This window comes from Panicum virgatum, chromosome 6N, assembly GCF_016808335.1.
Source record: "Panicum virgatum strain AP13 chromosome 6N, P.virgatum_v5, whole genome shotgun sequence".
Classification (NCBI taxonomy): Eukaryota; Viridiplantae; Streptophyta; class Magnoliopsida; order Poales; family Poaceae; genus Panicum; species Panicum virgatum.
Window position 1 is genome coordinate 47190416 of NC_053150.1, and position 27020 is coordinate 47217435.

Here is a 27020-nt window from a genome sequence, read left to right on the forward strand (position 1 = left end):
TTATTTTCATTTATTTGCAAGTATTGTTTATCTTGACTAATTCGTTCACTCCTTTTGATTTCAGGTAACCAACACAAAGATATCAGGCAGTGGCAAGATGAGTTGGCTGAGCTCCTTGTAAGGGGCAGTGGTGGAGGAGGCGGTAGTGGGTCCGAAGCACCCGAGGGGTTCGGGAGCCGTAGTGTTCGCAAAGGTGGTGGAGGAGGGGGAGGGAAAGGGAAAGGGAAAGGGAGAGGGAGAGGGAGAGGGAGGGGTGGAGGAGGAGGTAGTGGGAGTGGTGGAGGAGGTCCGAGATGGAGGAAAAGTGGGCTGAGGAGAGGAGGTGCCGATTGGAGATGGAGCAGAAGCTGGAGGAGGAGCGGAAGCTGAGGGAGGAGTAGTCGGCGATGATGCAGAGCATGGTCACCTGGATGCAAGGACTTGGTGCGTCGTTGGACAATGCGACGCCGCCTCCTCCCTTCGCCCTTGCAGCTTAGCCTTACCTTCCCCAGAGACCTTCTAGCACTCCCGTGAGTATGTAGAATCAGTTCGTGTGTTTCTATTTATATCTTTATTATTCTTACTCAATTTATATGTTTCTATTTGCAGAATCAGTCATGGAATGTATCGAACGACCTTCCTCCGGACCAGAACTCGCCGGCGGCCCCGTGGCAAACTTGCCCCCGCCCCCTCCCACCCCCCACTCTGACCGTGAGTGATTTGTAGTACACTAGTGAACTTGTGACATTATCATGTGGACATATTTTATGTATTGGACTCGTTCTATGTGATGGACTTGTGGACATATTTTATGTATTGGACTCGTTCTATGTGATGGACTCGTTCTATGTGATGTATTGTCTATCGGACTTGTGAGCCATGTCATCACTTGTGTTATTTGTATCGATGCTATTCTCGTAATTGTTAATTATATATTTATTGTTATAATTACCTGTAATGTCACTGTATTTATATATATTTGTTGTATTTATATAGAAAAATAGAGAAAAAAAACAAAAAAAAATTGGCCACTTTGCCGAGTGCTTATGCCAAAACACTCGGCAAAGTGGCCTTGCCAGGTCAGCAGGACAGCTGCTTTGCCGAGTGCTAAAATCCTGGCACTCGGCAAAAATTTGAAAATTTGCCGAGTGCCAGGATCCAGCACTCGGCAAAGCAGCCACGTGGCGTGACTCTGGGCGGGCACTTTGCCGAGTGCCAGACGCCGACACTCGGCAAAGTTTGAACTTTGCCGAGTGTCGGCGTCTGGCACTCGGCAAAGTGCCCGCCCAGGGTCGCGCCACGTGGCCGCTATACCGAGTGCCAAGGCACTCGGCAAAGCCTTTGCCGAGTGCCCGAAATCCGGCACTCGGCAAAGCCCCCTTTGCTGTCAGAGGCTTTGCCGAGTGCACTTTGCCTTTGCCGAGTGCAAACAGGTCTTTGCCGAGTGTAACCGGCACTCGGCAAAGCCACTGAATCCGGTAGTGCTTGTTTTGGAAAGCACAAGCTAGTCACTAGCACAAGGGTGCGTGTTGCTTGTCTTCGTGCATGCATGGCCCATGCACGTATACTTGTTGGTGATTCCTTGCAACTCATGACGTGAAGTGACGAGGTGCTGTGTTTAGCTCTCCCGTCGAATCCGTGGGGCGTAGTGGACTGGCTCGGCCGCCGCGGGCCGCGTCGCCACCGGCCGTCGCGTCGCCGCCAGCCGCGTCGCCGCCGGCCGCCGCGCTGCGGCGATCGTCGAGTAATGGTTTCAACAAAAGGTCGTGTTCAGAGCCAACGACCGCCGGCGTCATCGTCGCGCTGCTGGTTTCGACGCTCCGCTGCAGCCGGCGCGACCCTTCTTGGACGTGGTGTGCTCCAGCGCTGCTGCTCGGAAGATGCTAAGGATGGTGAAACTCCAGTGACTTGGCCGCGGCCGACGTCCACATCGATCTCGTCGAGCTGGGCCTGGGGAAGAAGCCGAGTCGGGCGCCGTGAGGTCTTGAGTCGACGTAGGAGCGAGCCGTCGTCAGTGACGACGATGAGCTCCAAAACTTGACGATGAACTAGGCCGCGGCAGCGACCGCGCTCCATGCATGGCGGCACCTCTAGCCCGCCGTTTGCACGAGCGGATTCATCATATCCCCACAGCTTGCCATGCATGCATGAAACTTTGAGAGAGAATGGTTAGTGTTGTTTAACCACCTGTGCCGGCCATGGCCAACTCCTCCGTGCGGCAGCGACTGGCCTCCTCCGGCGTTCTTCCCGGCGTCAGCGTGCACTGGATCAAGGTGGTGATGATGGCTTCTACTAGTTGCCTTTTGCTTGTGCGTGGGTGTGGAGGTTTTCTGGCAGCGAGAAAGAGTGGTGTAGGCAAAGAGCGAGCCTTCTTCCTGCCTCTCTCAGCCTTTCGGTGTGTCTGCTCCTCTGTGTGTGTGTGTCCCTTGTGTGAACGAGCAGCCCTCCTTTTATAGGCCAAGACCAGGCGGTTGGTGGATGTAATCAGCGCTGATCAAGGATCTGCCCCGGGAAGCTGAATCTACGGTTGACCGCAGACTCGACAACTTATGGTCGACTGCCCCGTCTACCCCTTCCGCGTTACTCCCTCCCCTTCTCATTTCCTTCCCTTTTTCCTCACCATCCCCGCAGCCTCCTCCTCCCCCGTTCCCCCGCTCCGCCTCCTCCGCGCTCCGCACAAGTCTCCGCCGCTCGTCCGCCTCCGCCGCCGCCGCCGCCGCCGGCGCGCCCGCCCCGCCCCGCCCTTCCGCTTCTCCTCCGCCTCCGTGGCCCGCCTCCACGACGGGGCCCGGCCCCGGGCCGCCGCCGATGGCGGTCGCGAGGCCCGTCTACGCCAGGGTCGCCGGAGAGACGGTGTACGTGGCGGAGCCCGTGCCGGCGCCGGCGTCGAGGGCCCCGGCGTACGACGGCCTGCCCCTGGGCAATGCTGCCGGCGCGCGCACCGTGGCAAAGGGGATCTAGGGTTTGGACGGGGCGCGGCGGGGAGCGGCGGGTCCAGCGGCGGGGCGCGGCGGGAGGCGCGGTGTGCCAGCAGGGGTGGCGGCGCTCGCCACCAGCGCTGCCCCTGCCCAGATCCAGTTTTTTTTGTTCTTTGCATACAATTTTTTTTTTAAAAAATAATAGCCGAGTTTTTTTATGTACATTTTTTGTTTCTTTCATTTGATAAATTTCTCTCTTTCAAAATTTTTCTCGTAAATTTTTTTATCTCACCAATTTGTTTCTTAAAATTTTTTCTACCCACCAATTTTTCACTTTGAAAAATTATTTGACTCATAAAAAAATGTCTGAATTTATTTTTCTCAGAAAACGACAAAAAAAATTCTAAAACGGAAAAAAAATGCTGTCGGGAAATCGACTGTACGGGAGCCTCCCGTACGGTTGACCGTAAATTAGCGGTACCCCATCTGCCCAGCGCGTGTGGGCTGGCCGGCGACCAAATCTCTCCGTGGATTGGGTGGATTGGCTTTCCTTTAACGTATACTATCTTTCCTTTTGCAGGTAGAGGCCAATCACCCGTGAGAAGTTTCCATTCTTGTGCCGATCGTTGCTTCCATAAGTGAGAGAGCCAATACAAATTACAAATACTTTCCATTTGCTAGGAGATGGTTGCCTGGGCAAGTTGGTGGCAGCGTCAAACGAGAGCTCCGGCTGTCATGTGGCCCTTGCCTTGCCTCTATCTCCAGGTCACTCATATGGCAAGTGTGCTCGTGCATATACACACATATTGGCATAAGCATGAAAAAGATACGTACTTATCCATCACGTATATATGTATAGCTAGCCATGCATCATCATTTCTTTTATACCCTTCCGCTCCACAAAAGCAACTAATATATCTTCCCTTTCGCAAAAAAAAAAATCACAAGCTGCAGGGACTAGGTAGGGAGTAGGGAGCAAGACATGGTGATGGCCTGATGGGGGTCTCCAGTCACGTCCGTCCTCCAACCACCGATCACCTGGCCTTGCTAGCCGGGCGCTCGAACAAGAGGCCGTGGCCCCACGCGCCAGTCAGATCAGCATCACGGGGGACCCGCCCTCCATAAACCCCGATCGAAACTGCTTTTTTATCGCGACGCTGTCAGGTTTGATGATCTGACGGCGAGCTCGAAGCACCTCCTGGCCTGGCAGTTGGCACCCGCGCTGCCTCTGAAAAAGGAGAAGAGAGCCTCTTGGGGCCTGGCGGCTCTCTTGGGCCTCTGCTTTTTTCTCGCCGCACGTGTGGGCCACGTGAGCGAGCCTCCTGCTTTGCCCCTCCGCTTTACCGGGTTCAGGTTCAGGACGGGGCGGAAAAATATTCAGAAATCTAGCAGATTGGATCTCCATGTCCCAATCTATCTCCTGCCACTTATTATTATTTTTTTTCATGTTGGGTTAGAGCAGACTGTGACAGTGTTACGGTGTTACCCGTGGGAGCTCAGCTCTGATGATACATCTCGTTAACCTGCTTGTAGGAGTTATTTTTTCAGTGGTGCTTCAGGACTTCAGGCAGGAGAGTGTCGTCTAGGTTGAAGACAGGTGAGCAAACTTGTCAGCTCAAAGTCGCAGACTTTTTTTTTTCACGGGAAAGGTCACAGACTGTATAAGTACAACAACAACAACCAAAGCCAAAGTATACGAAACAGTACATTGTCAGAAAATACTTTTTTGCGAGGAATTGTCAGAAAATACTACTAGTACGTCAGAAAACACTACATCTCAAGATCGCATCTTGCGGCGAACTCTTAGCGCGCAGAGTTCGCACAAATTCTAAATTTCTAAGTCGAGAAATACAGCTCCAAACATGGTAACGGGACTTGAGTATGTGCAGAAGAGATTCCGTCCGTGGACATGAATCATGGCTTCAACTTACTTGGCCAGGCAGGCAGCGAGTTTAAGCAGCGGCCAATGGTTGAAGACTTGTTGAGCTGTGAGGTTCAGGGATCTGTCCCCCCAACTTACGAGCAGGGCTGCAGCCTGCAGGAGCGAGCTCCGGAACGCTGCTGACTTGGATCCGAAATGGCGGCCACCTGCCGCTGTCCCTCCCGTGTCCTCCACACCCGGATACATCTCCCATCTCAGGTGTTGGGGGATGGAACATTGGAACCAGATTAGACCACCGTCATGTTCCATTTTTTTTTGTGTTTAGTTTTCTTTGAGATGTAGACTGTCCATCGTTCAACATCTGCTGCCTGCCTGCCTGTTTACTCCACCAGTTCACCTCAACCGTTCTGGATGCCTACTCCCGGCGTACGCCCGCCGTGAGCTCAGTAGCAGGTCGTCTTCTTTCTCATCCGAAACGGGTTCACAAGTCGGTACGCGTACGCCGGCAGCTACCAAGAGAGCCGAGAAGGCACGGCGGCGTCGTGTACACGGGAGTACAGGACACGGCCAATGATTGGCGGCGGTGCACGCCACGGCGAACGTAGGGCGCGGGCGGACGCCTTTTCGCGCCACCGTGCGTGCGTTCGACGGGACGCGCCGCGCGGCGGCCGTCGGGTCAGGGCCGTGGCCGATTCGGCGCCGCCGGGACGGGACGGGACGTGGACAAAAAAGAAGGGGAGAAGAGGGGGAAAATGTGAACAAGTCTCGTGTCATCGTCAACCCAGGGCTCTCCCCAAGAAACCTCCATCCTTAAACAACGGCACGGATAGTCAACTCTCTGAGCTAGCTGCACACGGGCGACTCCAGTTTTAACAAACGCCCACCCAGTCCTTGTGCTGCCACTTTTTAAAAACAGCCAGCCTATAGCCCTCTCGCAACCACAGCCAGGAGCCACAGCCACGGCCACGTCCAGCCAGCTGCAAGCTGCCGCATCGGTGGAGCCGTTGACTAACGACCAGCACCAGAACACCAAAGGTAGCTAGGCCACGTCACCAGTAGCTACCGATAGCAATCATTTGCACGAAGAGTCTTCTGGCCTTGATCCTGCAAGGGCTTGTTCCTAGGTTCCTACACCCAGGATTGGAAAGGGAGGCTCACGCAGCTAGCTAGCTGCTCGCGCCACGCGGAACGGCCGGAGATAAAGGCGGCGCGGCGATGTCGGCACGTCCGTCCGATGACGTGGCCGATCGACCGCCGGCGTCACGCCCACGAACGCTTTGGACGGTAGCGCGGCCGGCCGGGCCGGGGGCGGCGGTGCCCCGACGACGCGACGCGACGCGACGGCGGCGTTTCCGTTGCTTCGGAGACCGGGTGGAGGGTAGGCCTGGGCAAAAAGAACCGGAACCGAGAAACCGAACCGATAGAACCGGAACCGAAACCGAAAGAACCGGAATCGAAAGAACCGTTATTGAATTCGGTTCCAGTTCCTAGATAACCGAAAAGAACCGAGGAATTTCGGTTCTACACTCCAAATAACCGAAAAAACCGAAAGAACCGGAGTTTTACAAAGGCCCATAATGTGGCCTGGCCGGCGCACCTCAAGAATGTGGCCTGGCCCGGCCCAATAACGATTAACAAAGGGATGAAACTCATAAGTAGACCCCGCACCGCGGCACCGGCGCACCGCAGCACAGCGCAACGCCGCAGCCCCCCGCTCCCCCAATCTGTTCCCCATTCGAAGAACCCTAGCCACTGCCAGTAGCCGCCGCCGCCGCCCGCCAGGCGCCAACCCGCCGCCCGCCGGCCGCTCGGCCGTCGCCCGCCGGCAGTCGCCAGGCCGCCAGCCACCAGTCCCTCGCCGTCGCTGACTCGCTGGTTCGCCCCGCAAGCCGCCAGCCGCCAGGCGCCAGGCCCTCGTCGCCGGCCCGACACCCGAAGATCGACGCTACCGGCGCCCGTCTCCGGCTCCCTCGCCCCCGCGGCCGCGTCTACTTCCTTAGCCCGTCGGCCATCGTGAGTTCGTGACCTCGCCGTTCGTGCAGCCCCCTACTTCCTCGGCCCCGTTGTGACCTCGCCGGCTTCAAGCTTCACAGGAATCCCAAAGACGGCTACATCCATTGCTTCTTGCAGTGTAAGTGCTCACTGTCATAGTCTCTTAGCCTCTTTGGTAGATCTGTATATGCATGTGAATGTGTGATTGAATGTCTAGGGTTCATGTTTATTGCATAACACAGATGTCTCAATCATCCGAGGAGGACATTGAGGAGCAGATTAAGGACTGGAATGAAAACTATTTGCCTGAGATTGAAGAAGAGGAGGCTCGGGAGGCTGGTGCGGCTGCTGCGGCTGCGGACAAGGGCAAGGCCAAGGAGATCGTTGAGTGCGATGCCGATGAGGGGGATGTGAAGAAGAGGAAGGATATTGCAAAAAGAAGCGATATATGGGATCACTTCACTGAAGTCAAGGATGAACAGAATGTGGTGATCAAGGGCAAGTGCAAGTATTGTAAGCATGACATCCAAGCACATTTAGTTTTCAATGGTACGTCTGCAATGCGAAAACATTTCAATAATTGCAAGCATAATCCTCATAGAGGTCATTTGAAGCAAGGTGTTTTGCAACTAAAAGATGGAAGTAATGTAGAAACTTGGAAGTTTGACCCTGAATCACTTAGGGCTGCCTTTTCTGAAATGATTATAGAAGATGAGCTACCATTTGCATTTGGTGAAAAGTCTGATTTTAGGAAGTTTATGGCTCTTGCTTGCCCACGATTCAACTTGCCATCTAGAAGGACATGCACTAGGGACACTGTTGCACTATACTTTGAGCAAAAAGCAAAGTTGAAAATATTTTTACAGAAACATTGCCAAAGAGTTTGCCTAACAACCGATGGTTGGACATCACAGCAGCAAGACAGTTATATGACTGTGACAGCCCACTTTATTGATAATGATTGGTGCTTGCATAAGAAAATAATTAGTTTTTTTAAGGTCAAAAGTAAAAAGGGGGATGATATTGGGAAGCATTTGCAGAAAGTATTGCTTGATTGGGGGTTGGATAAAGTAATGACCGTGACCGTTGACAACACTAGTGCAAATGATAGTGGCATTAGCTACTTGAGGAAGCAGATGAATAGTTTGAAAACTAATATTGCACTAGGCAAGTACCTTCACATGAGATGTGCTGCTCACATAGTTAACTTGATTGTGCAAGATGGTTTGAAAGAAGTAGACACTTCCATCAAACGTGTTCGTGCTGCAGTGAGATTTATTAAGAACGGTACATCTAGATTAGTCAAATTTAGAGAGTGTGCTGCTTTGGAGAAGGTGGACATGAAGGCATTCTTGAGCCTTGATGTTTGCACCAGATGGAACTCCACGTATGATATGCTGAAAGCAGTGTGTGCATACGAAAAGGTGTTCACTAGGTATGCAGAGGAGGACCCATATTACACAATTGAATTGATAAGTGATAAGGGTCCCGGTGTTCCTGATGAGCACGATTGGGACAATGCAAAGAAAATGGCTGACTTCTTAGGGCATTTTGCTGATATAACTAAAAGGGTTTCTGCATCTCTAAGTGTCACTGCTCACACCTTCTTTCACGAGATTGGAGAAGTCAATGTTTTGGTGAATAATTGGCTGAATAGTACTGATGTGGTTCAAGCAGCAATGGGGAAAAGAATGAAAGAGAAGTTTGACAAGTATTGGGGGCAGTGGCATGACATTGTGGAGAATGAAAATGAGATTGATAAGGTGAAGGCAAAAGGGAAGGAAAAGGAGAAGGAGAACATTAACTTGCTGATTTTTGTGGCTGTTGTTCTTGATCTTAGGTACAAGCTTTCAGAGTATATTGAACTTGTCGTTCAAGAAATTTATGGTGAGGGTGCTGGACAGAAGTTGTGGGCTGCACTGCAAAAGTGCTTGCATGGTATGTTTGAAGAATATAGGGCCAGCTATTCAAGCAACCGGACGCCCCAAAGAAGTGAGTCACCACAACCTACACAAGGGGGAGGAAACACTAGAATGATGAAGGACTGTAGTTGCTAAGAGAATGAGGCTCAATAATGGCTCAAGTAGCTACAGCAGCAGCAGGGGCACTAGGACTGAATTAGACAAGTACTTGGCAGAAGAGTGTGAAGATGAAACAAAACATTTTGACATTCTTGCATGGTGGAAAGGGCAGTCATCTAGATTTCCCATACTATCTAGAATGGCTCGTGATGTGCTGTCCATTCCAATCTCAACAATTGCAAGTGAATCTGCATTTAGCTCAAGTGGGCGTATACTAGATGATTTTAGAACTTCCCTCACTCCATTTATGGTAGAAGCTCTTATCTGCACAAATGATTGGGTTAGGAGGGCTACACCAATCAATGTTGCTAAGAATACTGAAGAGTTGTCTAAGCTAGAAGAAGGTGATTCAATAAACCATCTCTTTTATTTATTGTTTGTGTTGATGAATAAATTATTTATTGTTTCATTTCTGTTATTTTAGAGCTGATCCAGGAGTTCAAGGATAAAGAAATCAACGAAAACAATGCCTCCAAGTCACAAGTTCTAGGGAGCAGGAGCAAGGGTACCACCACTAGCACTAGCACCAAGACCAAGTCACAGTCCAAGCAATCTTCCAAAACAAGCAAAAGCAAACAATCCAACTCAAAAGATAAATGATTATGTGAGTCACTCTTTTGTACATTTGTTACCTAATCTGTGTGTTTGTTTGAGGACTTGCACAAATTATCTATTCATCTGTTGATTATGTTTTATTATCCAACAGGTGCGTTGCTGCCCCTGCCTGCTGTGCTGAGTGCTGACTGCTGTGCTGGTTTGCTGGAGCCTGCTGTGCTGGTCTGCTGCCTGCTGGAGTGCTGGGCGTTGTGCTGCTGCTGCTGCTGCTGCTGGCCGCTGCGTGCTGCTTGCTGCCCTGCCATGGCATGGTGCTGATGCCTGCTGCCTGCTATGCTGTGCTCCTGGCTGCAGTGTGCCAGTGTCTACTGTCATTTGTGTTCTGGTTCTGCTATTTGTTACAATGTTACATTATCCACTCTAGTGTTCTGTGATGGTTTGGAACTTCGGATGTTGATTTATTGACTTATGTTATGTTGAACCTCTAATGATCCATGTATTGTCTGTGAAATTCTGAGCATTGTGCACTTGTGGTTGTGGAGAAATGCTGCTGAAATTTCTCACAAAGGCTGATGTTGATTCATTGACTGTTAAACCTCTAATGATCCATGTATAATGTATTTTCTATGAAATTCTGGGCATTGTGTAGTTGTGGTTGTGGGGAAATGCTGCTGAAATTTCTCATAAAGGCTGATATTGATGCATGTTGCTGAAAGTCTAGTCATTATAGAAGCTGGTGCTAGTTCAGTTCGGTTAGAACCGAAGAACCGAACCGAAGAACCGAGAACCGAACTGGTCGGTTCCGGCTTCTTCCTTCCGCTAGTTCGGTTCCAGTTTCTTAGGAACCGAAATTTAAAAAGAACCGAGGAACCGAACCGAACCGAAGAACCGAATGCCCAGGCCGAGTGGAGGGGGGGGGGGGCGACGATCGGCATTGCGAGGCGGGCACGCCTCGGCCGTGCCCGCGCGCACGTTCCCATCCCGGAGTCGCGTCGCGTGCAGGCCAAGGCCATCGGTCTCGTCCGTGCTTCTCGCCGTGCGCCGCGCGTGCCAGCAGCACGCAGCTGCATGACGTCATCGCGCACCGGAGCACGACGACATCGAACCGTACAGCTTGCATAGCCCCTGCCTGATCAGATTGTGAGACTTGAGTTTTAAGAATCCAGGCCGTGATCCCAAACATCTGTTACAATTAATGGGCCAAATGCCTATTAAAATTGATCAATAAATTCCAAGGCACATGATTTATTGATCAATAAATTCCAAGGCACATGATTTTTGAGTAGTTACAATTGTAACAGTACCGCATTGGAAATTGAGAATGGTGTTGTCATTTTGGATCACAATTTGATGACTATTAACTGACCCGTAGTTAATGACTAGTAACGGACATTTCAATAGCCGAGAGTTACTAGTTTAATGGCATTAAGCTAGGCAGCCAAAGGTCCTTTATAGTGCCTTTCATGGCATTAAGCTGGGCAGCCAAAGACCTTTCACGGTACCTTTTGATGGCATTAACTTGAGCAGCCAAAGGTCACGCCTGGGACCTATAGAGAGGCATCCTTTCTCTGTCTTCCATACGTACAACACACAAAGCTCCACTGTTGTGCTGAGTTCCTGCTGCCCCGTTCCGATTCTTGCGCGCACGAGCACCGGAAGAGTAGGCCTCCGAAACGCTGCTGTCCGTGAGTTTGCCTGCTCGGGTGAGGACGGCAATCACGTTTTTGGGGAGTGTCGGCGGCGGCATGACTACTCGCTTCTATTCCTGTTTCCGGCGGCGACGTCAACTCCTTCCTGTTCGGGCGACGGCGCAGTACGACTTCTTCCCGGCGCAAGGCGAACGAGCGTGATCGTCACTGCAACATCTCTGCACTGTATCGAGCGGGACGGCTACAACAACAAAGCACCATGTCGCTTTCGGGTGCTTCCGGCTCTGCTGCTGGGTATGCTAATCTTATTCTCAAAATTGCAATATTTGTGATTAGTATAAACACTGTGATTGACATGCTTTGTTTGAGAGTTTTCACATATCATGCTTTGCTGGTTAGTACTAGTTTCATGTTCATGATGACTTTGATGATGAATTCATTTGATAAGCACATATAATATCATGATCATGCATTTCTTGTTTGCGTCATATTTATGAAATAAATTAAATATGAAATTGTCTAGATTTCTAACAACATCCCTACTTTTAAAAAAAACCAGTTTTCAGATCGTGAAATCTCGCAAGCTGTTTCTCAAAACTTTACTACCACCCGCATAATCCAGGAATCCAGAGCAGTCTCCATCTTTCAAAAACTCAAATAAAAATTTAAAAGCTAGTAGCTTCTATAATTTATGATGCGATCCTGATAACAACCCAACTCAAACACTGTTGTACTAGCATAGAAAAATCAGAGCTGGACTTTTCGTTGCCCAAGCGGCGAGTTCCGGTCTGCACATGGGGAATGAAGAAGCGTCAAATCGAAAAGCATGGAAACAAACACAACAGGGAGAGGAGTGAGATGCATCCGCCAATCACAGCCCTGCAGCTGAAGTGGGGCAAGGGACAGGGCAGGGGTGGGGAATCCCATCCCTGCCCCCGGCCGGCCACACCCCTCGCCGTCGATCCGGGCTTTTCCGGATAGCGTCAAAAAACCAGACCTTGGCTTGCTGCCGAAAACAGCCTGCGCGGAGTTGCTTAAAATGGTCACGGGCACGCAAGTTGGTCCTCCCGCTGCGCCGCCCGGCACGAGCGCACCAGCAGCAACAACAAACATACCCAGGTGACCGTGGGCGCGTGGGGCCCCGGCCCGGCCCGGCGCGGCTAAGCTTGCTTTGAAGCCAGACACACTGGCTGCTGCTGCTGCTGGTGGTGGCAGCCCCTTTTCTGGTTACCAAGTCATTTCTGCTTCAAAAGGCCGTATTAGTGAAGCCTTTTCCCTTTTCTTTTCTTCTTTCTTTTTTTTTGTTTGGGGTGGGGGGTGGGGGGGGGAGGTATGGGTGGGGTTATCTTTGTTTTGGTTGTTTTGTTATTTTGCTGTTTTGGTGCGTGGGCGTGCCCGGGAGACTGATCTTCCGGATTAACAAGGGTGGTCTTTTGCAAAGTCCCTATCGTGCGGAAATAGCCTGCAATTGGATTCACTAACGAAGAACCTAGCTAATGTAATAGTTCTTCTCATGTTGGAAATTTATTTATTTTTCTATGCCTACTTCTCACTAACTGTAGGAATTTGTAACCTCTTCGCTAGCTAGTTCTCAAATCTCAACCCGTGGTTGTAGTTTTTATGTCGGTACCGTACAACGTTGGGGATTCTATATGTTTGGTTAATTGCTTAACCGGTCAATATATAATTGCTATCCAACGTGATCATAAGAAAAAGAGACATGCTCGCACTGCATTTCTTTTTGTTATTTCTAGTTTTCATTATATATGTGTTTCAAAAAGATTCGGGTGCGACAAGTGATGTGGGTAATGAAATGAGCCGAAGAATGTCTTGCGACTTTCTTTGTCAAACTCCAGGTAACAAATGATGTGGCGATATTATTGCATTTTGTCTATCAATATACCCACCTGTTCGGTTGGCTGAAAACAGTTGGGCTAGGGCTGGGGCTGAACCAGCCAGCCAGCTCCCGCAGCCTGCCGCCGCACGCAGAGAGATAGAAGAACAGTACTACTAGCATTTCCAGCTAGCCAGCCCTATTGTTTCCAGCCAACTAAACAGGCTGTACTTCGTCCTAGTTCTGTACATGAGGAACCCAATATTAACGTTCGCACAATACCAGTATTCCCAACGAGCTCCTTCAAATTCACCAGTGCAATCTAATCGGGACAAAAGTCTTCTGTCATACTCTATATTTTATCATTTGTCTTCCCAAATTCACGGGTATTTGTATGTGTTTTGCGAGTGAACATTGTTTTCCACCTGTCACCATCCACAATGTCATTTTTCACAAAGTTGTTACGTGTCTCCACAGTTATTTCCACACGACCAATAATTTCTCAACCTGCAGCATAAACGGGAGACCCTTTTTCACGCCGAAATGTCAACCAAGGGCAGCATAAACGGGAGACCCTTTTTCACGCCGAAATGTCAACCAAGGGCAGATCCGTAATCTCGCCCCCTGGGCGGTCACTCCAAGCGAAAGCATCGGCGCAGCCACCCATCCGCCCGTGGACCATGCCCCCCGGCATCGTCTTCTCCCTGGAGCCGAGGGCAGTCTCGTCACATCCGCCCTCCTCCCTCTCCACCGAGCTGGCCCAGAGCGATCGCCAAGAGCTCCCCCCCCCCCCGGTTTTTCGTGTGTTATTGTAACTTCGAATGTTTAACCACTAATTAGGAGTATTAAATATAGATAACTAATAAAATTCATTTCATAATTCTTAGCCAAAATCGCAAGACGAATCTAATGAACATAATTATGTAATGATTAGACAATATCGTGCTACAGTAATTAATTTTTAATGACAGATTAATTAGGCTTAATAGATTCGTCTCGCGATTTCCCGTCCATCCGTGTAATTAAATTTACAATTAGATCATATTTAGCCTTTCCAATCTTCGGTTGAAAATTACTACAGTATTTTTTTCTAAAAATTTTTCGAAACTAAACGCGCCCTCACTCCCACGCATATAAAATTTGCTCCACGCACACGCACACGCACACGCACACAGTCGCCCCCCCCCCCCAATCCGCGAATTAAACTAGTGCCGCAAAAGCAGAGCGGAGGCGGAGGACCCCCGCCCCCCAAGCCGCCACCACCACCACCGCTTCTTCTCGGTTCTGCTGCAGCTACGGCTGCTGGCTCTCTCTCCTTTTCCTTCCCTTCTCCTCCCGCCGCCGTACAAAAGCTGTGGATAGGGAGAGGCAGAGAGAGATAGGGAGCAGCTTGGGGAGGCTGGTGGAGAGATCGAGCGCAAAAAGCGATTTGGCGCTGTGTTCGTCGGCTGGAAAGTTCTGGTTTTTTTTCTTCGTCTCGGGGTTCGGTGGAGTGCTTGGGGTTGATTCGCTGGGGGTTTGTGTTGCTGCCTCCTGTGCGTGCGGGTGCGGCCATGGCGGGGAGGCGGTGGTAGCGGTTGGCCGTGTGTTTCTTGATCCCGTCGTGGGTTGTCGGGGAGAATTGGTGCTCGGGAGCGGGGTGGGGAGGGGATTGGGGAAGGGGAGAGACAGCCGGGGCGGTGAGGTGATGTATGGCTCGCCGGTGTCCAAGGATCTGAACCTGCCGGTGCAGCCGCCGATGACTTCGTCCGGGCTGCTGCGCTACAGATCGGCGCCGAGCACGCTGCTCGGCGAGGTCTGCGAGGACTTCCTCCAGCCCGGGCCGCGCGCCGGCAGCCCCGACCCCTGCGCCGACAACGTCTTCTCCAGGTTCCTGGCCGACCACCAGATCAGGGACAAGCCGCCGGCGCCGGCGCCGCATGCCCCCGCCGCGGCGCACTTCCCGGACACGGCTGCCATGGCCTCCCAGCAGCAGCAGCAGATGATGTTCCACTCGCAGCAGCAGCAGCAGCAGCAGCAGCAGATGGCCGCCGTGGAGTCCGGGCTCTACCGCACCGTCAGCTCCGGCATGGAGGCCCCCACAGCCGCCGCCAGCAGCCTGATCCGGCAGAGCAGCTCCCCCGCCGGATTCCTCAATCATTTGAACATGGACAACGGTTTGTCCCTTCTTAATCCGGCCTTCTTTTGGTACTCCCATAGTTGCCACTCCTGCCATGCTCGCTCCCTGCGCCGCAATTATTGCCGCTCTGTTCTTGGCGAGTTCTTGTTGGAAACGTTTCTATTTCCGGAACTGAGCGCGCCCGTCCTTGCCACGCCGTTTTGCTCAATTCAGCGTACGGGGGCATGCTGCGGGCCGGCATGGGCGTCGGCGGCTTCAGGAACGGCGCCAGCGCGGCCGCCGCGGCCGACTCCCCCTCCGGCGGCGGCAGGCTCAAGGGCCAGCTCAGCTTCTCTTCGCGGCAGGGCTCCCTGATGTCGCAGATCTCGGAGATGGGCAGCGAGGAGCTCGGCGGGAGCAGCCCCGAGGGCGCCGGCGGCGGGCGCGGCTACATCCCCGGGTACGCGATGAGCTCCGGGTGGGAGGACTCGTCGTCGCTCATGTCGGAGAACCTGTCCGGGATGAAACGCCCGCGGGACTCGTCGGAGCCCGGCCAGGTGCGTGCGTCTCCTCCGGCGGCCGCCTCCATTGCTCCTCCGCCCACTGTTCCATCGCTTCCACTCCCTCTACTCGATGACGACGAGCTGACGACGGTTCCTGCTGTGCGTGGTGATCGGCGGCGCAGAGCGGCCTGACGCAGCAGTTCAGCCTGCCCAAGACGTCGTCGGAGATGGCGGCCATCGAGAAGTTCCTCCAGTTCCAGGACGCCGTGCCCTGCAAGATCCGCGCCAAGCGCGGGTGCGCCACGCACCCGCGCAGCATCGCCGAGCGGGTGAGCGAGCCGAGCTGAACCGAACCGAATCGACGACCCCTCTGCTTTCTTGCTGCAATTGGCTGACGCCTCCATCTCCCTGACCAATGGCCACCCAGGTGCGGAGGACAAAGATCAGCGAGCGAATCAGGAAGCTCCAGGAGCTCGTGCCCAACATGGACAAGGTACTGACCTCACCTCAAGCATCATCATCATCATCATCCTGTAGCCCTGCCCCTGCACCAATCTCGGCTCGTCTCCTCTCCCCAATAGGAAACACTAGGCGATAGATCAGCAGCCTCTGTATGGTTCACAAATCTGCCGAGGACCACCCTCCTGAATTGACCGGTGTACTTCCCATTCCCTGCAGCAAACCAACACCGCAGACATGCTGGATTTGGCCGTCGACTACATCAAGGATCTCCAGAAGCAGGTCAAGGTACGAACTCTCGCCAACCCCCCCCCCCCCCCCCCCCCCCCCCCCCGCGCAAATGATCACTTGTCGGTAGCGTAGCTGCAAAGGTCCACTTGCCGCCGCCAGTGACGTCCAAACCAAGAAGCCGCGATCTGCCGCCCTACGTCTGACGGCGAGGGTCACCTGCAATTTGCCCCCTTTTTTGGAAAAATAAATTTGCCTTTTTACCTATTCTTATCCCAATCACACGATCCAAAAAAAAAACTGAGCTTTGACAGTGATCTGCTCATCCATTGAAGGTGCTGAACGAGAGCCGCGCCAGCTGCCCCTGCTCGGCGAGCAAGCAGCAGCAGCAGTTCTCCGGCTGAAAGCCCCAGGAGTGGAGGCTCTGGGCTTTGGAAATGTTGATGGGGGTCGCACAATCTCTGGGCTGGAGTGGAGGCTGCAGAACAGTGTGAGCTTCTGAGCGCCGGGCCGGGGGCTGGAGCGCACGCAGGAGAAGTGGCATCATCAAGTATTCAAGCGGTGTGGGATTGGGGGAGAGGCATCGGAGGGGTGGGGAGAGAATTGTATAGTAATTAGTTTTTGCTGTAACTTTTGCTATATGTAACGGCCTGCACGCCCATGTCCAATTGCATCTCGCCATTTCAGTAGAAAGTTACTGCTGTGCTTCTGCGTTTGTGCTGATACCTGCAGCTGTAGGATGCAGGGCCGTACCGGCAAATTCGAAGGCCCTATGCGAAACTATGAACTGGACCCTAGTACCATCGTTGCGCCTGCGAGTGACCAGTGAAATCCGGAAGGTGGAAGTGCAGACGTGACTTGTGCCGTGCCTGGCGAGCGGTTATAGTGGAAGCGAAAAAGATTGCACTGCAATCTGCAGATTTGATTGAAAGACAATGGTCAAGCGGCATATTTCCTCTTCTATGACATATTTGGGCTACAGTTTGCTTCGTATTGGATCAAAATATAACTAAAACAAAATCTATTATATAACTATACCTAGTATACTCGTTATATTTTGGGGCCCCTAAAATTTGAGGGCCCTGTGCGGTCGCACAGCCCGCACGGGCCTAGATACGGCCCTGGTAGGATGTAGCACCATTCTTAGACCATTGCCACACCCGCTCGTTCTTGTCCCCAAGAGGGAATAGAAAAGAAATCCTCTCGTGGCCAATAAATTTTGCATTGCGTTGGAGACTAGGAGTCGTCCCGTGCTTCTCGGCTCGGGCTGGGCGTTCGGTTCTAACCGAACCGATTGGTTCGGTTTTTTTAGGACTAAGAACTGAGAAATTTCGGATTCGGTACTTTCGGTTCGGTTCCGGTTATAACCGATAGAACCGAACTTTGTTGAGAAGGAAAAAAATCTCTCGCCAGGACCGGCGCTGCCGCGCGCCGACAGCGGCTTGCCTGCGGGCGCAGGGACGGCCGTGCCGCCGGCGCTGGACTGTCGAGGACCGCCACGGGGCTTGCCGAGGTCTGCTGCTGGAGGCCGCCGGGGAGGTCGGAGCCACGGGCCCGCGGCCGGGGAGGGGCAGCGGCGGCCGCCTGCTAGGGACAGGGTAGGGCCACGACGGGGGCCGCCCGCCGGGGACAGGGAGGGGCCGCGACGGCGGCCGCCGGCCGGGGAGGGCAAAGAGGTGGCCGGGGCCGCGGCGGGGGCGGGGGAGGGCGAGGCGGCGGCTGGAGAGGGCGAAGAGGAGGCCGGGGCCGCGGCGGAGAGCGAGGCGGCGGCTAGGGAGGGCGGGGAGGGGCCAGCGCCGAGCTGGCGGCGCCGGTGCGGGTTGGGGGTGGAGGGTGGGGTGCGGTGGTGGGCTGGTGGGTAGATTGGGTGGGAATGGTGTAATAGAGTTAGGGTTTTGTTTGGGCCTTGGGCCACTTATTATGTTCATGGGCTGAATATAGGATGGGCTCGGTTCTTCGGTTAACAGGCTTAGGAACCAAAACCGAACCGAGAATTTCGGTTCCTCAGAACCAGGAACCTAAATTCTCGGTTTCGATTCGGTTCGGCTCCGGTTCTTGATTTTTTCGGTTCGGTTATCGGTTTTTGGTGCCCAGGGCTATTCTCGGCCACGGGATGTTAGTTCCTCCTCCAATTTTTTTTTAAAAAGATCTTGCTATTTAGGAGGATTAAATAAAATCTGTTTACAAAACTTTTGCATGGATGGATTGTAAATCACGAGATGAATCTAATAAATTCATAATTAGCGAATAGTTATTGTAGCATCACTATTGCAAATCATAGATTAAGTAGGCTCTTTAGATTCGTCTCGCGATTTACAACTCATTTATGCAAAAAAAAATATAAACATATTTTATTTAATACTCCTAAATAGCAAGATTTTATTTGATGTGACGGGGTGTAAAATTTTTGGAGATGGAACTAAACACCCCTTACTCCTTACTGTCCTTTTCATAGTGGGAAGTAGTGAAACAGATTACCAATTGCATCTCTAATACTAAAATATTTTTGGTGATTACCAAAACACATCTCTATTTTACTCAAATATAATGAAATTTCGTCCTCTACTCTACAGTCTATACTTTGAGTAATATGCTACAGCAGTACTACCGAAAATACAAAAGATTTTATTTTTAATGAAGAGAGAAAATAATAGAGTATATATGAATAATGTGTTGGAGATAAGTTTCCATGAAACGGTGAGAGCGAGAGGCCTTTTACTGCAGCACGACCAAAGCGTCTCCCTTGCTCTAGCGCTCCTACAGTCCTACTCACACTCCAAGCTTTTCCGAGTTGATTCTGAAACGATGGTTACAATAATCCAGCAAGAGATACTATTTTAGTTGATCTTCTTCCTAGTATTTTTTAGGGAAAATTCGATTCATCCTAGCACAACTCCGTGAAATTGGGTTTCACGTTGAAAATCATGCCACTCAATGGCATGGATTTCAACATGAAATCCAACTTCGTGAAATTGTAGTGGCATGGATCCAACTGACCCTATTTTTTTAACATAATTAATTGCTCTTCTTCTCCGGCGATGTCGAGTCGAGATCAACGGGGCCCCACGGGAGAGGGAGGTTCAGGGGACGCGGCCGGTTTTCTTTTCCGCGAACGGTCGCTGTCCGTCCATCTACTTGTTCTCATCAAGAAGCGAAACCCGGAACCTGCGGGCATGGCAGCACGGCGGCGTGGCTGCCGCCGTGGGAACTCGATCGAACTCTCCCCGAGTATTTGGAGGCCGTGCTTTTTTCTCCGCTCTGTTCAGACGCTTGGTGATGTGGGGATGCGCGTCAATTCGTGAGAGCGGCCGGCCGGCGCATTTGCGCACGGTCACGGGACGCCTAGATCTTCGGCTCTTCGCGTCGCTTCGTGGAGATAAGGTCGGAGAGCTGTGGAAAAAGATTCATGGTCAGGCTGGGGAAAAACAGGCTGCCTTGTCTTCTCGTAGTTTCATCAGCGGTTATCATCATGGATGATATCTCATAATTTCCGAACATTATTTGCTTGTCTTTTTGAGAAACCAATGGAACATTATCTGTGGCACAGCCGCACAGGTGTGTGTGTGTCCATGGATGTGAGGATCCGTGTACCTGGTAGGTTTCGTAGGCCGGAGTAGGATGGATGAGATCCGCCTTTACGGATACTACTTTCTCTCTGTTTATTGTAGAAAAAAAAAACTACGGATCCCATACTTTCTTGACGCGCACGCGAGTACCTAGATCCATCGATGACGATGCCCCTGTGGCCCGGGGAGGGGTCCGAGGGGGAGCCTCGCGCGCGTGTGGCCGGCGGCCGCTCTGGCGGCGCTGTCGCGCGCCGCGAGAGAGTTTGGCCGGCGATTGTCTTTTCGTTGCCCATGTCACAGGTTAGCCGGAGTGGTTCCAGAACAGGCAGAAGCCGCGGCGCCTACAGTATCTCTGTTGCCAAAGTGTTTACCAAAGTCTTTCAACTGTGCCGTTGACTTCACTTCATCCTACACTTGCGTGCACCTCAGTAGGTAGAGTGCTTTTAAATGTCAATCAAATACAAATCATGGGGGTCTGGATTCGGTATTTTGGGGACGTCTGAAATTCCAAATGCAAGTTTTTCAAAAAAAAAAACTCCAAACGCAAGGAAATGATTTGATGAACACAGACACTATGCAAGTCTAGATAGAGTGGAAGGTTCAAGTGAACTGAGTTTCAGTTTTCACCTTTCGCTTCACGTGAAGGAGCAGCGTTCGCTTCCGGCCCGGAAAATGACGGAGGCGGCGCAGGACGGGCAGGGTAGAGAGAGTCAGAGACAGAGGTACTTGCGGTGACGGTGAAAGGAAGTTGATCGCTAGGCGCTACCGTTGGCCGTGCTCCCCTCCCGACTCGGATTTCCGGTGTCCACGCGTCCTTTTTCCGGTGCCCCCTGTCCTGGCTACGTACCGGCCGTGCTCGCTGCTCTCGGTTCCCGTTGCTATTGCTACTTCTGCTCCGGTGCAACGCATTCAGACTTGCACGGCGCAGGCGCGCACGTTACGTACGTATGCTGACCATTCGATCGGAGTCGGAGGCTATCATTCATTGGGTCGCAAACCCTCCACCTATTTCTCTCACTCTCCCTCTTTGTCTTTCTCTCACTAGATGCTAGGCCGCGTCGGAGACAAGTCGAAGGAAGGTACAGAAACGGCTGGCTTGGCGCCCGCTATTAAAATGGCGTCCTGGTCAACCCGTGCAATTTGTCAACCCAATAAAATAAAATAAAGGCCGGTACCATCTCGGCAGCCGATGTCAACGCCGGCCTGCCGGCGCGGCGACCTTGATGCAAGTTTACACGCTGGGCCTGGCCTCTACGTGCACTGCCGCGGAAGATTCCTGGGACGGAACGGGAGGCCTTCTTGCGGCGATGCTGGCGAAAGCTCTGCAGCGTACGCCCCGGTACAGGCAGCGACTTGCGACTCCGGGAAATGGAGCAGTTAGCTAGCGAGAAGTGTTAGGTTTGTATAGGATCACTAGGCTAAGATTTGAACCACAAACAGGGGCATGGAATCCATACCTTGGTCACTGGGACCTCCCATCTCTCTTTCTTTGATCTTGTTCTTGATTTCTCTCTTGCCTCTGTGTATGTGTGTGTTTGAGCCGGTCACAAAACCCCTGTGATGACCACGACGGCTGATCAGGTGCCTCAACGGGGTTTCACCCCCTTTCTTTTATAGTCATGGCTCAACAAGAGGGGCCCAACATCTAAGGTCGGTTCTTGTTTCCGATCAGAACGGTTCTTTAGTTTTCTTCTATTAATTTATTTTATCACTTTACTGTTCATCATTTAATGAGCTTACTGTTTAAACTCACATATCATCATCCCAACCAGAAAAACTCATGCTCCTGCATCCGATGCCACTGCTTCCGCACGGGTAGCCCGTACCGTACCGACTCGATCCCCGCCGTACCTTGAAAACCGGACTGGAAGCCCGAACAAAGGCTAGCTTCTCGAACCAGACGGGTGGGTTGCCAATGCACCGAGAAGAAAGTGCTCTTGAGCTGGGCCAGTCGACCGCCGTGTCGAGCTGCGTGGCGGACCTAGGATTGGAACTTAGGGTATATCATATCAAAACTTCAACATATAATTCGGTATTTGGTATAATCTAAAAAATCGATACACAACAAAAAATTCCACGAGCAATTCGATATATAAGCACTTAGATTCAATACTTACATAGATTACAATATAAGTAGTAGAAGCACACTAAGTCCTAGAAAAATATAAAATAAGCTTACAAACCTATAATAGTTCAAAGAGATTACCTAATTTCTTCTTATCAGGCTTACACTTCTTAACTATTAAGTTGTATGCATCAATCAATTCAACCCAAAAGCTTAAATTAATGGGAAGAGGTGGGCAATTCACTTATACTTTAACACTCTCCCTCGCGTGTAGGCTCTGCTATGCCTCGAACGTGAAAATAAGAGTCGGTTGCAATTATTTTATTTAATCGCACCTGCTGAGGTTCGAACTCGAGACTGTCAGACCCAGGGCAGCGGGACTGCTCACAGACGTGGAATATTCTAGAGTAAGGAATAGCACATGGATACACCTTACCTCTCTTGTAACTACTCGTACGGCAGTAGGACTAGTTGATGTACATGGAAACTACTCGACCTCGTTGTAGTAGGACTCTAATAGTACTCGTCTAGTACTTTCCATATAACTCTGTCCTCCCAGACTATATAAGAGCGGGCAGGGATTCTTACAAGATATCCCAACACCTAAGGCAATACAAACGACCACACAGAACGTATGGTATGACGGTCTGAACCTGTCTAAATCTTTGTGTTCCTTGCACCATCGTGTTCTGATCTCGACGAGTCCGTGCCTAAAAACAAACTCCTCGAAATATACCTCGGAGAGCTTGGCAGTAAAACACCGACAGAGACCTCTGGCTCTGATACCATATTGAGTTGCATGTACCAACCAATTCAACACAAAACCTTAAGCTGATGGGAAGAGGTGGACAATTCATTTATGCTTCAACATTAAAGTCCATGAAGTATTAATTATATCATCTTCATCCACTCGAAGAAGATATCTCGCTTGATGAATGTGTGTAGACAATCATCCAAAAGACTATCTCCTATCTTATTTCTTAGCTTAATTTTTGCTAAAATCAATGACCAATTTTAAAAAATTATAAACCATATCATAAATCTTATTTCTCTCAGTTTGAACTAGCTTAACTGAGAGATAACTATGATTGGTCAGACATTTGAAGTTGTTCTCATGTCTACTATTACCAATATAATTATTAAGTTGCAATTTGAATTTGATCAAATCTAAGTTAAAGAAGTTATTATGATAAAAGAGGACTGGCTTAGGGTATGCCACGGCATACCCTGGCCACCTTTGGGTCCGCCAGTGGCTGCGGGTGCTCGAGACCTCGCCGCGGCGTGCATGGCATGAGTGACCCGGCGAAAAGGGAAAGGCGAGGAAGAAGCAGTGCGCGGCGCACGCAGGTGGCATCATGTCAGGCGGTGGCGACCGGACAGAGCGAGGCTGCCACGTCCGGGCGGCGATGGAGCAAGCAGCAACATGGGCGCAGCCTTTTCCTAAGCCCATGTGTCCGCCCTACGAGGCGCACCATCAGGATCAGGGCATCAGGCACAGTGCACGCGCTGCAACTTTACTCGCCGCACGGTGCGCCGACCCAACCCAGCGCATGCAAACCCGACGTGGCGAGCCAGGTCGTGCCGCGCCGCGCTTGCTGCGGCCGGCGGCAGTCTTCTTGCCGGGAGCGTGCGGTCTCGCGGGGGATGATGGCATGGCATGGCATGGCATGGCACGGGCACGGGGGGTGGAAAGGGAAAAGCGCGTGGGTGGGTGGCCGGCTGGCGGCCGAGGAGGTAGTGGAGTCGGCAATGAGCTCCGCCTTTGCCCGCGTTCGGTTCGTCGTCCACTGTGCGTGTGGATCATGCCAGATCTGCAGGCCGGGCGCGACATGGGGGGCACCACCGCACCGCCGGCATCGAGCACCTCGGGTCCAAAAGCCTCTCCGTGCAGCGGTGCGCCGGTGCCGAGCGCCCGAGAGTGGTGATCGGTCACTGGAATCCCCCGATCGACGCCTGGTGGTGCCTCGCCGGTGATCACCAACCAGTGCCGGGGCGCAATGCCGCCGTGCCGGCGTGCGGCGCAGGACCACGCACGCACGCGGCCGCAGCGGCAGGGCGCACAGAACAGAGCAGAGGGATGGAGGGAGGCGTTCCATACCGGGACACGATTGGACGGGGAAAAGCCAGGAAGCCTCGGATTGAATGCGGCTGTCGCGGCGCCTGCTCGTACCATGCGACCTGCGTGCAGCGCACCTGGCCAGTGGTGGCGGGTGGCCGCGCCGCTGCTGCCGCGGCGGGGCCTGACACCGCAGCGGTTGGGTAACGGCGCCATGCCTGCTGCCCCCGGTTTCAGGCGGCCGGTTTCCGCCCGCAGCCGCGGCCGCGGCCGCGCCCACTGTTCTATTCCCTCCGTGCTGAAGAGACTGTCGGATTGGAGCAGACCTCGTGCTCGCGCTGCCTGGAATGGGAGCTGGGAAGGCCATGGGGTTTATTTTCAAAAAAAAAAGGCCATGGGGCCATGGCGTCATCTTGAGCCATGACAGGCCAGGATGCAGATTTTTATGGGTTGACAGGCTAGTTTCTTGAAGCAAAGCAATCTCCGGCAGGTGTTCAGTTAAACCTATTTTTACATCCTCGAATTGAAACCTGATCCAAGTGATGGAAGCAAGCAAGAGTGTGAAACGAGCTGATTAGTGATTGATTACGTATGCAATAATGCAAATACTACCAGTACTATCCCTCTGATTTTTTTTTGAGTCGGTACTATCGCTCTGATTTTTTTTTTTTGCGAAAATGTACTATCTCTCTGATAATGTAGCCATTATTAAACCTCAAGCGGTTCATCCTTCATCTTTGCTTAGGAAATTAAGGCCCATGTTGCCACGAAAAATGGAATGTGTGAAGCGTTGGCCCAGCACAGGTTTCAGACCCACGGGCCGGATTGATACTTTAGGAAAGCCCAAAAAATATGTTATTCCCATCGTTTTTTTATGTAAAAAAATTTGTTTCCGTAAACTTGCTGCCCGGGCTAAGGAAAAACAGTGGTTTGGTTTGCACTTGCACTGCTGAACCATCTGGTCTGATTTATGTTCTCGCAATGAAAAAACCTAGTATTTTCTTATCGATTCTATACCAGACCTGACAAATTTTCGTCATACAATCCAAATAGTTTAGATTTAAAAATCAACAGTAAATTACTCAGCCCAAAAAAAAACGGATTGTTGCTAGCTGCTGCCCGTCTGGTCTGATGATCTACCTCTCTTCATATTCTCTCACTGTTAGGGTGCCAACCACCATTACAAAATTCAGAAGACAGCATCATTTTAATTTATTTTTTGTGACGCCAAAAGACAGCAGATTTTGCTTAGGGCTTGATGAGTGGTACAAGACGCCGGTATCTCCTCAACATGCTCAGACGAGGTGCCGCCGCTGCCAGCCTTGCCTCCAGGCGTGAACGCGGAGGGGCAGCCTTGCTTCGTCCATTGTGCGGCGGGGCCGGCGCCGGCGGCGGCGCCGCCATGCTCTGCCGCCGCGTCTCCCATAACTCCTCCCTCTTCCTCATCGCCGGTGTCGCGAACATCGCCGAGCCTGCCCACCCAGACTGCAGCCCCTCCGGCAAGGGCCGAGGGAGAGGCACCGACGAGCCGCGCTGCTGCGCGTGCGCGCTCATGCTGGCGAGGAAGCACGCGCGGCCCGTCAGCCGGTACTCCCGCTCGTCCGCCGCGCGCAGCCGCAGCTCGTCAAGCTCGGCCGCCAGCGCCTTGCACTTCGCGTCGCCGGACATCGCCGCCGCCGACCGGCTCACCATCTCCCGGCGGGCGCCGAGGATCCGCGCGGCCTCGGCTTAGGCCACGCGCTCTGCGGCCGCGTGGGCTAGGGCCACGTCCTCCGCCGCCTCCACGCGGAGGCGCTCCCGCTCGACCTCCATCGACGGCGCTGCCTCCGGCGCGCCGTCGAGGGTCCTTAGCACCTCGGTGTACTCGTCTGCCGGTCTCACGGAAATAACCTGCCCGGTCGCCATGTCCATGTACTCGCAGCTAACCTTGAAGAGACGCTCGGTGTGGGAGTCGTAGTCGGCGTCGTCGGTACTCTGGACATCGAAGAAGAAGAGGAAGCGCCTCTCCTCGTCCGCGTACAGCTCGCCGACGCTGACCCAGGCCTCCTCGTCATCGGCGCCACTGTTCTTGTAGCGGCCGGATCCAAACATCCTGCGCCGTTACCGATCGGAGCCCGCCGACGCACGGCGGCAGCGCGTCCTGGATGGACGCGTGGTTCTCGATGAAGGAGAACGTGCCGCCTGTCGCCGCCGAGATGCCGTGCAGGGCCTCCTCGTCGTGGTCGGAGCCCCACGCGAACGTGTGCACCGGCGTGCCCCGCCAGCCCTTATCGAGCACGAGATACGGTGGCAGAAGGTCGCTGTAGTCGTCTGTCGGATTATTCCTGTGGAGTAGGCTCCGGCGACACGCGCTGTAGTTGTCGTAACCGTCCGAGAGGAGGATGACGCCGGCGACGTCGCCGTCGTGCTGGCATTCCTCGAGCACCTTGGCCGCCTCGTCGAGACCGGCTCGGATGTTGGTCGAGCCGGCCGCGACGAGGGACTCCACGGCGAGCCTGGCCGCGGCCTTCCCGTCCCCCGACATGCGCGTCGGGGGGACGACCCGCCGCGCGTCGTCGGAGAAGGCGACGACGCTGAGGCGGTCGCGGGCGCCGAGGCTGTCGACGACCAACCCCATGGCGCGCTTCACCTCCTCTAGCTTGGGCCCCGCCATGCTCCCGCTGACGTCGAGCACCGCGACGAGGTCCAGAGGCGTGCTCCCCGCCGCCTGCGAGGGCGCCTTGACTTGCACCATCACCGCGAAGCCGTCGTGCGCCGCCTTGCTCGGGATCGACGGGTACTCTTTTTTTTTTTTCTCTCGAATACGCGCGCAGCGTATCATTGTATTAAGACGAAGAAGAAATTGATACAGTATTCGGTTACAACCCAAATAGAACAGACTCCAGATGGACACAAGCTGGCAAACTAACTGAACACAACCCGAAAGATAAACATCCACATGAACTACTCGCATCGCGCACAACCTAAACGATTGGCTTTGACCGTAGCCCTCAGTCATCACTCCATCTCACGAAGGGAGAGCTCTTACTCCTGTTCTTCAATATCGGAAACATGTCCTGTAGTGCGTCCACGTGATGCGGCGGAGGGTCGCGAAAGAAATTCTTCACCGCTGGGAAGGGGGAAGCGGAGGGTGTGGGGCATGAAGGGGAGGAGGA

At 52.7% G+C, this 27020-nt stretch overlaps 2 protein-coding genes across 3 annotated transcripts; one reads left to right on the forward strand and one right to left on the reverse strand.

Moving 5' to 3' along the window:
- Positions 1-14066: 14066 nt before the first annotated feature.
- Positions 14067-16893, forward strand: LOC120679439 (transcription factor bHLH130-like). 2 transcript variants are annotated; one of them, XR_005677193.1, is made up of 6 exons: positions 14067-15046; positions 15223-15545; positions 15674-15820; positions 15919-15984; positions 16073-16238; positions 16514-16893. XR_005677193.1 is itself a non-coding variant. In XM_039961020.1 (6 exons), exons 1-6 carry the CDS (start codon positions 14578-14580, stop codon positions 16580-16582), a joined length of 1143 nt encoding a protein of 380 aa, XP_039816954.1. In that variant the 5' UTR covers positions 14067-14577; the 3' UTR covers positions 16583-16893. The 2 variants fall into 2 exon arrangements, 1 of the variants encoding a protein (XP_039816954.1); XM_039961020.1 differs by having other exon boundaries at positions 16170-16238.
- Positions 16894-25593: 8700 nt separating this feature from the next.
- Positions 25594-26599, reverse strand: LOC120678245 (E3 ubiquitin-protein ligase WAV3-like). The gene is made up of 2 exons (XM_039959387.1): positions 25970-26599; positions 25594-25932 (listed from the first exon to the last, which is right to left on the reverse strand). The coding sequence occupies exons 1-2, from the start codon at positions 26597-26599 to the stop codon at positions 25594-25596; spliced, it is 969 nt and encodes a 322-aa protein (XP_039815321.1).
- Positions 26600-27020: the final 421 nt, after the last annotated feature.

Excerpts from the sequence above, each read along its gene's own strand:
- LOC120679439 (XM_039961020.1), top strand. The coding sequence starts at position 14,578 with ATGTATGGCTCGCCGGTGTCCAAGGATCTGAACCTGCCGGTGCAGCCG. Across the intron at positions 15,546-15,673 it reads ACTCGTCGGAGCCCGGCCAG|AGCGGCCTGACGCAGCAGTT; the intron begins GTGCGTGCGTCT and ends TCGGCGGCGCAG. Across the intron at positions 15,821-15,918 it reads CGCGCAGCATCGCCGAGCGG|GTGCGGAGGACAAAGATCAG; the intron begins GTGAGCGAGCCG and ends ATGGCCACCCAG.
- LOC120678245 (XM_039959387.1), bottom strand. The coding sequence starts at position 26,599 with ATGGTGCAAGTCAAGGCGCCCTCGCAGGCGGCGGGGAGCACGCCTCTG. Across the intron at positions 25,933-25,969 it reads GCGTCGGCGGGCTCCGATCG|AACAGTGGCGCCGATGACGA; the intron begins GTAACGGCGCAG and ends GGCCGCTACAAG.